General features: G+C 40.2%; 1 protein-coding gene across 2 annotated transcripts; it reads left to right on the forward strand.

The window, feature by feature from the left end:
- Nucleotides 1-417: 417 nt before the first annotated feature.
- LOC121876317 (zinc metalloproteinase nas-4-like) lies at nucleotides 418-8,441 on the forward strand. 2 transcript variants are annotated; one of them, XM_042381372.1, is made up of 12 exons: nucleotides 418-662; nucleotides 911-1,117; nucleotides 1,394-1,457; nucleotides 2,236-2,348; nucleotides 2,634-2,733; nucleotides 3,153-3,270; nucleotides 3,476-3,720; nucleotides 4,049-4,155; nucleotides 4,384-4,483; nucleotides 4,689-4,799; nucleotides 7,004-7,152; nucleotides 7,427-8,441. In XM_042381372.1, the coding sequence occupies exons 2-11, from the start codon at nucleotides 920-922 to the stop codon at nucleotides 7,102-7,104; spliced, it is 1,257 nt and encodes a 418-aa protein (XP_042237306.1). In that variant the 5' UTR covers nucleotides 418-662; nucleotides 911-919; the 3' UTR covers nucleotides 7,105-7,152; nucleotides 7,427-8,441. The 2 variants fall into 2 exon arrangements, with proteins under 2 accessions (XP_042237306.1, XP_042237307.1); XM_042381373.1 differs by having other exon boundaries at nucleotides 7,025-7,152.
- Nucleotides 8,442-12,828: the final 4,387 nt, after the last annotated feature.

Genomic DNA, 12,828 nt, shown 5'->3' on the forward strand with positions numbered 1-12,828 from the left:
AAGTCCATAGCCACATACGTCCATCACATCTAATACCCATATGGATGAAGTTAGCAGAAAGGAAACCACAGTAAAACTAACTTCTCAATCTCGGACAGCTTGAGACAGACATCCCCAAGTGTGTAAGTGTGTAGTAATTGACTGATGAACGAGTGTGACCAGTAGTGGGGAAATAAAGTCTTGTCAGGAGTGGCTGAAGTCCTGGGGAGGGGGGGGGGCGTTGTCAGGGGTAACTGAGGAGGGAAAGGGGGAGCTGACAGGGTGGCTAGTGTCTGGGTTGACTGGAAAGGGGGAGGTGCTTATGTTAAGGGGAGGCTGATATCGGGGGCGTGGGGGTGTTGCATCATGATGGTGGCGCCCCCATGGGTATATATGAGTCCCCTACACCTCCCCACGACCAGGTCTTCTCAAGGCTTCCCTCACACTGCCAACTCTCCTCCGTCCTCACATACACTTCCAGACGTCACTTATTAATCTTTTCAACTAAAAAAAAGTGACAGCCCTTCAATTATCTCTAAAACGGTGAACAACTTCTCAAACTAGTAAGAGATTTTTACATCATTAAAACATAAAAGAGTGTTGTTTATCGTCTCCAAAACGCCAAGGTAACTCGTATACTGTATCTTCAAAGACGCCAAGAGACTTCAGTTATATCCATATTGGTAAGTGATAAGGGAAAGTTAACCCGCCATTTTGGTTCTTTAACTTCTTGACTTGGTATATGGACAGTGATTTATCTTTAGTATCAGAGTCAATAAGTTTATGCAACACAATGACAGACGCGGCCAATAAGTACAAGTAAAGTATAGTAATACCCGCGGGGGGGAAATCGCATGTTTACACCACTTAGCTTTGTCTTACACACAATAATAGCACCTTGACTCATTTTTTTTGTCTACGAATCCTCTAGCAGTGGAATATGTGGGCGATGCTATGGGCGGCTTCATGGTGGGTGGTGTGGGCGGCAATGAGAGCGGTGTTGTGTGCTGGGGTGGTGACGGGCGGAGTGGCTGCTGGGGGAAGGTCCTCAGACCCCAACGTGCAGCACGGGGACATGGGCCAGATCCTACTTGACCCTAATGATCTCTCTGACCTGCCCCTCGGCTCCCCAGACACGGTGAGTAACCCCTCCGTCGGTATGAGCTAACTCTAATAATCAACAATGTCTACCATCACAGTACAGAGTTATATGGCTCCCTGGACTATGTTGAGGTGCGGTGGGGAGCTTGGCCACCTTCAGGGACTTCTGCAGTGCACATGATTCACTCCCAACAAATTTTAATAGGAAAACCACGACACCATGCCCTTTCTGTCGCTAATACTTAACTTATTTTTTTCTTTACTTTATACCGACGAGCATGATGAAATATTTTATCGTATGTGTTGCCCACAGATGGACACAGACATCCCTGGTTCGCCTCTCAGTCCGGCCGACTTCGAGAACAGCGCCGAGATGAGTGAGTTTCCCCTAAATGTTGTCCGTTTTTTATACAATCTAAAGAAAGAAAAACAACTGACAGTACCTAATTTAAATTTATGTTCGAGGTTACTATAAATTTAACCATTCCCTTTAACATCTCATTGCCTATGTTCTGGTCACATCATAATAATAATCTTTTAAGTCCTGTTTAAGTTTAGTCTCTAATGTTTTAATTCAGCCCATTGTCTAATGTGTAATTAATGTCTTCTGTAAATATTATAATTACAGATATTGCCATCTCCAATTCCTTTGCATTCCATTGCATTGTAACTTAACAGCCAATGGTATATACTCTAGAATTTAGAGTATACTCAGAGTCTAGATATTCCTTGTAGCTTGTTATTTTATGATAAACATCTTTACATTTACTTGGTTCTTAAAGTTGCTGATTGGTTATAATAATAATAATAATATTAATAATAATAATAATAATAATAATAATAATAATAATAATAATAATAATAATAATAATAATAATAATAATAATAATAATAATAATAATAATAATAATAACAACAATAATAATAATAATAATAATAATAATAATAATAATAATAATAATAATAATAATAATAATAATAATATTATTATTATTATTATTATTATTAATAATAATAATAATAATAACAATAATAATAATAATAATAATAATAATAATAATAATAATAATAATAATAATAATAATAATAATAATAATAATAATAATAATATTTATAATAATAATAATAATATTAATAACTGCCTCATCGCCATAGTTCACGACACGGTGGACACTAACAGCCAGGCTGACCCCATAGAGTTGGCTGGCCTCTTCCAGGGTGACATAATGCTGCACCATGGCGATATACTCCTCGACCTGCCTCATGGGGTGAGTCTCCGGGGGAGTATTGGGGTATGTGGTGGAAGAGGGGGTGTTTTGGGGAGGTCTTGGGGTATGTGGCAGGGAGAGGAGCAGTCTTGGGAAGGTCTTGGGTATCTGGCGGGAGAAAGAGAGTCTTGAGTATGTGGGGGAAGGGGGTGTTTTGGGGAGGTCTTGGGGTATGAGGTGGGAGTGAAGGTGAGGGAGTCTTGAGAGGAACTGAGCTATGTCACACACACACACACACACACACACACACACACACACATCTAACAGTGTGTTTATCCCCTTCAGGCAGCCAAAGGTCATCACAGGTCAGGTCGCAGTGCCCTCATCGACGTACACAGACGCTGGCCCAATGGCATTATTCCCTACGTCATATCTCAAACCTATGGTGAGTGAGGGAATGGTTTGTGGTACTCTCTCTCTCTTTCTCTCTCTCTCTGTGCTCCATCATGCCATACTATGTCACATCATGCCATACTGTACCCTCATCATGCCATACTGGGCCACATGCCATACTGTGCCACATCATGCCATACTGTGCCCTCATCATGCCATACTGGGCCACATGCCATACTGTGCCACATCATGCCATACTGTGCCACATCATGCCATGTGCCACATCATGCCATACTGGCCATACTGGGCCACATGCCATACTGTGCCACATCATGCCATACTGTGCCCTCATCATGCCATACTGGGCCACATGCCATACTGTGCCACATCATGCCATACTGTGCCACATCATGCCATACTGGGCCACATGCCATACTGTGCCACATCATGCCATACTGTGCCCTTTGACAGGTGAGACAGAGAGAGGGACCATCGCCAAAGCCATGAGTGAGTTCCATGCCAAGTCCTGCATCCGCTTTGTCCCTCGTACCATCGAGAAGGACTACATCCACATCCTCAAGGGCGACGGGTGAGTCCTATCCACATCCCTGTACAGTCATCCACATCATAATGATAACACTTAGTAATAGTGGCATAACTATTCATCAACTGGTACTGTTTACATCTGCGTCTTCATTTCCACAGGTGTACTCGTTAATGAATCCCGTATATCTTCCCGCGCAAGTGTTCTAATTACTGATAATGGTCGTATCTTCTCTCTCCGTCCCCTACAGGTGTTCAAGTTCGGTGGGTCGGGCAAAGGGTGCTCAACAGGTGTCCTTGGGCCCCGGGTGCCTGTACGTGGGTATAGTCATGCACGAGTTCATGCACGCCGCGGGGTTCTGGCACGAACAGTCCCGCTCTGACCGTGACAACTTCATCACCATCAATAAACTGAACGTACAGGACGGCATGTGGCACAACTTTGAGAAGTACGGCTGGGACAAGATACAGAGTCTTGGCATAGATTATGATCTGGGTAAGTATTGAGAGAGAGAGAGAGACAGACAGATAGAGAGAAAGAAAAAGAGAGAGAGACAGACAAACAGAGAGAAAGAGAAAAGAGAGAGAGGGAAAGAGAGAGACAGAAACAGAAGGAGAGAGATATATGGCTAAGATACATTTCATAGCCTAAAACACCATCACCACCACCACCTCTCCCTCACATACGCCTTAAACCGACCACCTCTCCCCTTACCACTTTACCATTCCTCACCCCCCCTCTCTCTCTCTCTCTCTCTCTCTCTCTCTCTCTCTTTCTCTCTCTCTTTCTCTCTCTCTCTCTCTCACCAGTATTTCTCACACAGAGTCGGTGATGCATTATGGGCCATACGCCTTCGCCAAAGAACGGAAGCCGACTATTATACCCAGAGATGCAGGCAAAGAAATAGGCCAAAGACGAGGGTTCACCAAGGTAAGTGTCCCATGCTGTTTTCTCAGTCGGATTATCAATGTAATAACAACAACAAAGAGAAATAGTATAATCAGAAATATAGAAATAACAATAACCAACTACAGTTACTGCAATAGCCACACCTTCGCCGCCATTTTATTACCTTAAAATTAAATATACTACTACTACTACTACTACTACTACTATTCAAATACAAAAGTAATAATAATATATGTGGTGTCATCACAGTCAGACGTGGCCAAACTACAGAAGCTCTACAACTGTGCCGATACCTCCACCTACTTCGTCACCAACAGCGCCCCTGAGGTCCTCGTTGACGCCCTCACAGGTAAAGACACACACACACACACACACACACACACACACACACGAACACACTTACAGTCTTTATCAATATTTACTTTTGTGTTGATATTTTGGGATACACTTCTCGTTTTTGATTCCGTGTGTGTGTGTGTGTGTGTGTGTGTGTGTGTGTGTGTGTTTGTGTGTGTGCTGACCTTATATGCCCTATGACTGTGTACCGTTTACAGAGGAGTGTGCAGACAACGTGAAACACTGTCAGATGTGGGCAGATATGGGCGAGTGTGAGCTGAACCCAACTTGGATGTATGTCAGCTGTAGGAAGGCCTGCAGACAATGCGGTGAGTGTCTTATACTACCTCATACTTCTTCTACTGCCTCATACTACCTCATACTGCTTCCACTTTCCTCATACTACCTCATACTTCTTCTACTGCCCCATACTACCTCATACTGCTCATACTACCTCATACTGGCTCTCTGTTATCGTCTATTACTTCATACTACCACTTCCCTCATACTACTTCCTACTGCTTCTACTTCCTTCATACTGCCTTGCACTGGCTCTCACTTCCCTCACACTACCTCATACGGGCTCTCTATTACCTCATACTACCTCATACTGGTTCTCTGTTATCTTCTATTACCTCATATTGGACCCACCTCACTCATTTTACCTCATACTGGCTCCCTGTTGCCTTCTATTACCTCATACTGGTCCCACTTCATCCATTTTACCTCATACTGGCTCTCTGTTACCTCCTATTACCTCATACTGGCTCCCTGTTACCTCCTATTACCTCATACTGGTCCCACTTTACTCATTTACCTCATACTGGCTCCCTGTTACCTCCTATTACCTCATACTGCTCCCACTTCATCCATTTTACCTCATACTGGCTCCCTGTTACCTCCTATTACCTCATACTGCTCCCACTTCATCCATTTTACCTCATACTGGCTCCCTGTTACCTCCTATTACCTCATACTGGTCCCACTTCACTCATTTACCTCATACTGACTCTCTGTTACCTCCTATTACCTCATACTGGCTCTCTGTTACCTTCTATTACCTCATACTGTCCTATTACCTCACACTGGCTCTCTGTTACCTCCTATTACCTCATACTGGCTCTCTGTTACCTTCTATTACCTCATACTGTCCTATTACCTCATACTGGCTCTCTGTTACCTCCTATTACCTCATACTGGCTCTCTGTTACCTCCTATTACCTCATACTGGCTCTCTGTTACCTCCTATTACCTCCCGCTGGTTCCCATAACTACTTAAGGATTAACTTGGTTCTGATCATAGGTTGTATTTGTGCATCTCATTCCTATACTAGTGTCAGTCAGGCAGGCCAGAGGACGGTAAGTTCCGTCGACAGCTGTTAACTCAAGGAAACATATCGTGTTGCTTAACGCATAAATGTTTTAATCGATATCTGTAATGTAAACACAAATAAAACTAATTTGTTTTATGAAATTCATCGCTATTCATGATAAAGAATTAAACTGGTCACCAGAATTAGGAATAAATGCATCAGGGTGAAATCGTCTTACGTCCTGGAGCGTAAGCGATGCTAGTGACTCACAAGGGAGTTTACTAGACTGTGGTAAGTGACTAATATTGTCAAACTTTGTGATGTAACGAGGAGAGAAAGTCAGATATAAACGTCCCAGTAATACCTATAGGCAACACCTGTTAGTACCTGCACATACATACACACACCCGCATACATTAACACGGTGATGTAATTACCTGTTGATTAGGTGAGGGTAACACCATTTTTTCTTTCTTTGTAGCTGGTGTAGGTGTAGTGATGATAGTCTTCGTACTATCGGCAGGAGTAGTAGATAAATAACACCACTACTACTAATAATAATGATAATAGTAATATATTGTTGCCATTATTATTAGCAGCAGTAGTAGCAGTAGTAGTAGTATTAGTAGTAGTTTCACTAAAGGTTCTCACTTGGTTTTTAATTTCACTAATTATCCTCAATTCGGTTTGATTCTTTTCTTATGATTCTCTATGCTACTCTCTTCCTCGTTAAAGTACATGTCAGATAACTCACAATAAATAAGTGCTACCATGTCTTATATCATCTGTAATACTGTTTAATATATAGTAATAATAGCAGTTGTTGCATTATTACATTTATAACTTGTGAAAAAAATTATAAATGAGTTACGTTTGCAATTTTGCCACCCAGACCTTACTAATTGACAATAACTATATCAGTGACATAAGACTTGACTAATTAGCCGGATCAGGACTTGGAATCTGACCGGACTTAATCTGCGTCTGAATATATCGTACCTAAATTATCCATAACCTAACGTTTCCCTTGTAAAATATAATCCAATTATATCGTTCCACTAATTAAATTTAACTTAAACTAAAATGTCCCTAATTCATTCTAACCTAACCTATCCATAACATAACTCAAATCTGCAGTTTTAAAATGTTTAGTAGAGTCTTAACTAGCCCCACTAACAGTCATTCGTGGATATTAGTGACTTACCAATCTTACCAATCAGTAATGCCAGGTGGTGCCGCAGGTAAAGAGTGCCAGGACCTTAGAATTTACTGCAGGATATGGAGTGAGAAAGGGAATGTACCCGCAACCCTGACTACATGACCATCTACTGCAAGAAGTCCTGTGGCATCTGTCAGGACCATCAACAAGGTGATTAGGGCGGCAAGTGATGCATGTCGTTAATTTGTTCGGGTTATAAGCAAGATAAATCCTTGGTAGTTATGGTAGATGAAGGAACGCCTGTTTATATAATATTAGATTAAGTTAAATTTATATAATACAAATATGGTTATATTCTGAAATTACAACTTGTTTTTTATTCATCTTGAAACTAAATATTAAATTAATTTGTTTGGTTATTTATCTACTGAAGAGTGGAAAAGTTAGCGCCAGGCGTTATTAAGATTATGTTTGTGTCTTACAGTAAACCCAACAACGAGCTGCGAGGACAAGAACAAGTATTGCAAGTCCTGGAGCAAGACGGGTCAGTGTCACTCCAACAAGATCTACATGCTAGTCTACTGTAAGGTCGTGTGGACAGTGCTAACTCTCCGCACTGCCAGTCCTCTTTATCGATCTCCTGTCTTCACTCCATTCTACAAGGAGCGCTGTAGTGGATCCACTGCAAATCGCTCCCGAAAATACTGTGTTGCACACGAGCCTTAAAACACATTATGGAGCAACAAGAATACTGTGTCTCCGCCTTCACTTGCTGTTCTCGCGCTCTTGTGTTATTGTACCCCCTACCGCTGGTCCTCTTCCTGGTTAAGGGGAAATAAATGTTTTTCAATATTGTGTTAATCCTTTTGGGAGTTTCGTGAACTTAAGGTGAAAGTTTGTATATTCATTAATGTTCACACGAAAGTTACAGAACTTTCCAAAGAATAAGAAAAAAATATTTTCTTTTCGTTGCCGGATACATCAAATAACATTACTATGATGGAATAAGTTTCTGAATGCATAACATTGTTTAACATAAACATTAAATTGATACTCTCCAGAATGGGTAAGAAATATCTTACAAAATACATATAGACTGTTTGTGTACTCTTTGTTATACATTCGTATTAATACACTACTCAGGGCTTAGTCAATAAATGAAAGGTAGTAGAGTGCTATTAAGCTTGCTGAATTATGTTTACTTAACATACTACAGTATATAGAACTCCATGGTAGACAACGTTGGTAAAGAGAGGTTAATAAAAATACCTATATTAAAATATATCCTGATAAAAATAGTATTTTCTTTTTATTTGTATGTATCTTTCGTTTGTTATAGTCAATTTCAATTTTTAGTGTGATTTTATCAGATGAGAGACGTCGAAGAAATAATTAAACCTTATTTAAAATTTTATCGACATCCGAATGGTATTTTGATTTTGTAGACCTATCTCCTTTAAAATCCTTCGAAGACAATTTCTATGTAATCTGATGTAATAAACGACCTTATTTTTATTATAAATAATATATTATATTAATTTTAGTTGCATATTTAATTATCTACCATTTCTTCAAATAATTTCGACTTAATGCCAAGGTGATACACCAACAGTGTCAACAACAGTATGTCGGTGTCTCCTTCACTCAGTGTTGTGCTAATAACTTGTGGATATAGAAGGACTTCAGACAATTTCGTCGCCTACTTGGTGTTCCTAGGCGGTCTTAGAAATATCTATGAGCTCGGTAATAACATAAGTATATGTGTCAGGGTGAGTCCGAGGGAAAAACAGTATTCTGGAAGGTTTCCTGGGAAGACATATCCTGCTGACCGTCTTTACTGTAAGTGTTAATGTATGTTCTTGTATGGATATTTAACACTTCTATGATCCAGCAGAGAGTTCATCGATTATGCAATATTACCTTGAGGAAGTTAAACAGACAGTGACAACGATTCCTTCAAACTTAAGATCCCGCTCAGCAAGGACTGGAGTGCCGTACTGAACAACTGTTACGCTCGTTAACCAGCAACTTGGGACAATTGTCTGTAGAAGATACATCAATGTTTTCTTACCTAATGACAAGCGCCTCACATGGGAAGGATTAAGTTTTTCACCACTTCTTTAAGACAGGTCTAGGACACAGGAGTGCTTGTTTACAGTGAAGACCATTTGTTTAATGCTCGCCAACGTTTGTACAGTGGAACGACTAACCAGTTACTGCTACTTTATATGATTTATCGGACTAAATGAACAAACCTAATCTAACTAACCTAGGCTAGAGGGTTAGGCTGTTCATTTTATCACAATATAGCTGTACCTGGTAAGTGTTGTAAGCGTTTCTGTGGCGGACGAACGTCAGCTGTAAACAGAGGCTACGGCGTCTGCATTTCAGGCGAGGCTGTGAACTTGGGTGTTCAGACAAGAAGCGGTGTCTCCAACTTGGTACTACTACAATAAAAGATTTTCCCGTGCCGGGAATCGAACCTGGCCTCGCGGGTGAGAGCCGCGTATCCTAGCCACTAGACAACACGGGAGGTACAGAGACTTGTACATTAGGTTAGTTTTATCATCAGTCAGCAAGGCTGGATTGATTACTTATTGGAACAACCCTTCCTTTTATCTGATATTAGAGACACATGTAAATAACGTGACATGGTGAAGAGAATAAAATAAAGCCACTTCACCACAGCTCTCGTGGTCAGGGTCGATAGTGTGTATCATAATTTGGGAAATTATTTACAGTAAGGAAAACTCAGATGCCTTAACCTTTAAACTCCGCGGTTTTTTACATAAACATTAAACCCTGCGGTATTCCACAATCTGTATATTGGTTGAGAACCAGCACAGTACTGTAGGTGCAACATCATGTTTACTGATCAGTTGTATCACGAAAACAAGAAATACAGAAAGTTTTGTTCACTCGTCACGTATGGGAAACTGGTTCCTTATAGGCTTTACTGGCCTTGAAAAGGTAAAAAAAAGTATTTAAACGAAAGAGATTCCAATACTCGTTGTGTGAATCATTAAATACAAGTTAACTCAAAATAATATTTGTAAAGAAAGGACAACATTTAGCTTTCATAGAAAATTATGTAATCGTTTAAGGGTGACTATACCAATATTTTAAACCCATTTTTTCGGCAAATTAGTTTCCCCGACCAAAATTTTAGGGAGGGGAGGGGAAGGTAATGTTGCTGTCTAGCCGTCATTGACAGAGTTATGCATCTACTTAATAAATTTGGGTAGAATTAATGGATTTAGTTCAGTTTTGATCAGTGCCGGATTTAGACCTGTGGAGGCCCATGGGCAGCCTCTTTGTGGAGGCCCCCCTCATTATAACTACCCAAGAGGGTGGGGTGGCGAGTAAACGAGCCTAAACATCTGGGAGTTCAGGGGCGCTGTAAGCCCCCGGGAAAAATTTAATTTGAACACTTCTTTGATTTGAAGCCATATGCAGTTATATTAAAAATATTAAAAATATACGGTTCATAGGAAAACCAGATATTCATGACTTTCAAGGAGTAGCTAGCCTAATTTCTATCACGCTTCTTGCTGAACATAATCCAAATGAATAAACGAATAAATAAAATATTGTAATATGTGGAGGCCCCTGGGCAGCTGTCCACTTTGCCCACTCCTGAATCCGGCCCTGGTTTTGATGGTAAGGTGTATTGTGATAGGCTGAGGTTGTTGAACGTATTCTCTAAGTACTTTTATTGTTATAGTTCCTGACTATAACTAAAGGTGAAGTGAGGAATACCAGAGGAGCGGCAGCAACACCCAATAGGAGTAAAAAAAGTAATTCTCGGTTGAAGGTTCAAGAAGACAATTTATTAAAGAATATTATTTACATATATATATACAAAACCTGCTACGCTACTCTATACAAAACTTAAAAAGAATGTATATATGGCATGGATTATGATGAAAAGTATAACACAACGATTGAGAGAAAAAATAGGTAGTTACTACAGACCCGGGTCCGGCTCTCAATATAGGGTATATTCTTGCTAGACAGCCGAGCATGCCATAGCCTGTGCAGTATAAAGGTACTTCGCTAATTTGGTCATAATACATAGGTTCAGTGTGTGACGAAGAATACAGACCTAACCTTAGATTGCTAGGTTAGGTTGGGTTAGGTTAGGCTAGAGTTAGTTAGGTAAGGTTAGGCTAGGGTTAGTTAGGTAAGGTTAGGCTAGGGTTAGTTAGGTTAGCTTAGGTTAGTTTAGATCTGGTTGGTTCATGTTTACTGTTAATTACTTTGTACACAGTCTATGACACAACCAACTGTGTGACAGGAACTAAGCAGGACTTGAGTGCGTAGTAAACAGCTCCTAATTGATGCGTGGCCCCCAAGTTTTTCAGATAACACAGTAGAATTTACCCAGTCCAGTAGTGAAGAAACGGCCAACTGGAGGAGGAGGCTCGTGAGTTGGTGAGTTGTGCCTGAATACTTGCCTACTTGTCACACGGATCTCTCACTAAGAAAGATTTCTCATACGGATCTCTCTCACTAAGAAAGGTCTCTCACACGGATCTCTCTCACTAAGAAAGATCTCACACGGATCTCTCGCTAAGAAAGATCTCTCACCTTGATCTCACTCACTAAGAAAGATTTCTCACACAAATCTCTCTCATTAAGAAAGATTTCGTGCAAGAGCCAAGACATCAAGGTGATCAAGATTTAAGACACTGCACAGTTTACTTCTGCAATCATAAAATTTCCTCGCTGATGGTCAGAAAATTTAAACCTCTTATCTGAACGTTTCACTTACCTACTAATGTGTGTGTGTGTGTGTGTGTGTGTGTGTGTGTGTGTGTGTTTGTTTTAAAATAGTAATTAGTTTGAGATAATTTTTCGTCATTAGTGGTGTTAGTGAATTCAAGGTCGTTGGGCTGTCTCCATAGCGTAGTACAGTGTTCTAACTTAACAACTTATTATTCCCTATAAATCTAATGTTATTTATAAGCATAATTATTTGTTTTAGCTTCATTTTTTAATAATTTTTTCTTATTTATTATTGTCACTATTACAGTATACTTATCTATTATTGACTTGTGTTTTTTGTTCTGCATAAGTTATAGATATTCTTATAACACAGTAATTATCCATCTATATATATTAGGTTTATATAATTTTCTTTCAAACAGATTGAAACAAAAATATCTCTAGCAAGTTGAAGTCATATTGGCATTGATGTGATATAATCCTTGATGTTATTTCATTTTTAATTTATCGTTTATTTACATTGTGTGTTGGTAGTGGTGGTTACTGTCGGGTTGGCGTTCAATAATAGTGTAAATATTTTGTTTTCCAGCTGTGAAGAGGGTGAGTGAGTGAGTGTCGTAGTCTTCTCTTCATTCACTTACACCCCATTCACTACTCATCTCTAGGTTCTCACTCTCTCGTTCGTGTTTAATCACAGCGGCTGGAGCGCGATCAACTTTCCACCTTCAACCCCCTTACCTGCCAGGGAAGAGTACCTCACTACCACCACATACTACTGGGAGTGGGATCCAACATTGGTGATTCCTGTTTTGTTAGAAGTACCACAATATATTGTTATCACCACCTCCCACCACCTACCATCATCTACCACTAAACTCCGTGTCAAGGGGAGGGACTATGGCCTGTAAACTGTTAACTATTTTTTGTGGTTGTCTTAACAGTAAACTTTGAAGGTAGTAATTAACAGTGTGGGAACGTGCGTGAGTGGGTGAAGGAAGTTGACCCATATCCTGACGTCACATGCTGGTCTTGTTGTGATCCGTGAAGCGGGGATGACGATCTTGTATCGTTATGACTTGTTGAACCAATGAACTTGTGGTACGATGACTCGTTGAACCAATCACCTTGCGACGTCTACACTCATGTGATCTGCAATAG

This window comes from Homarus americanus, unplaced genomic scaffold (genome assembly GCF_018991925.1).
Source record: "Homarus americanus isolate GMGI-L3 unplaced genomic scaffold, GMGI_Hamer_2.0 scaffold34921, whole genome shotgun sequence".
In the NCBI taxonomy this organism is placed as follows: domain Eukaryota; kingdom Metazoa; phylum Arthropoda; class Malacostraca; order Decapoda; family Nephropidae; genus Homarus; species Homarus americanus.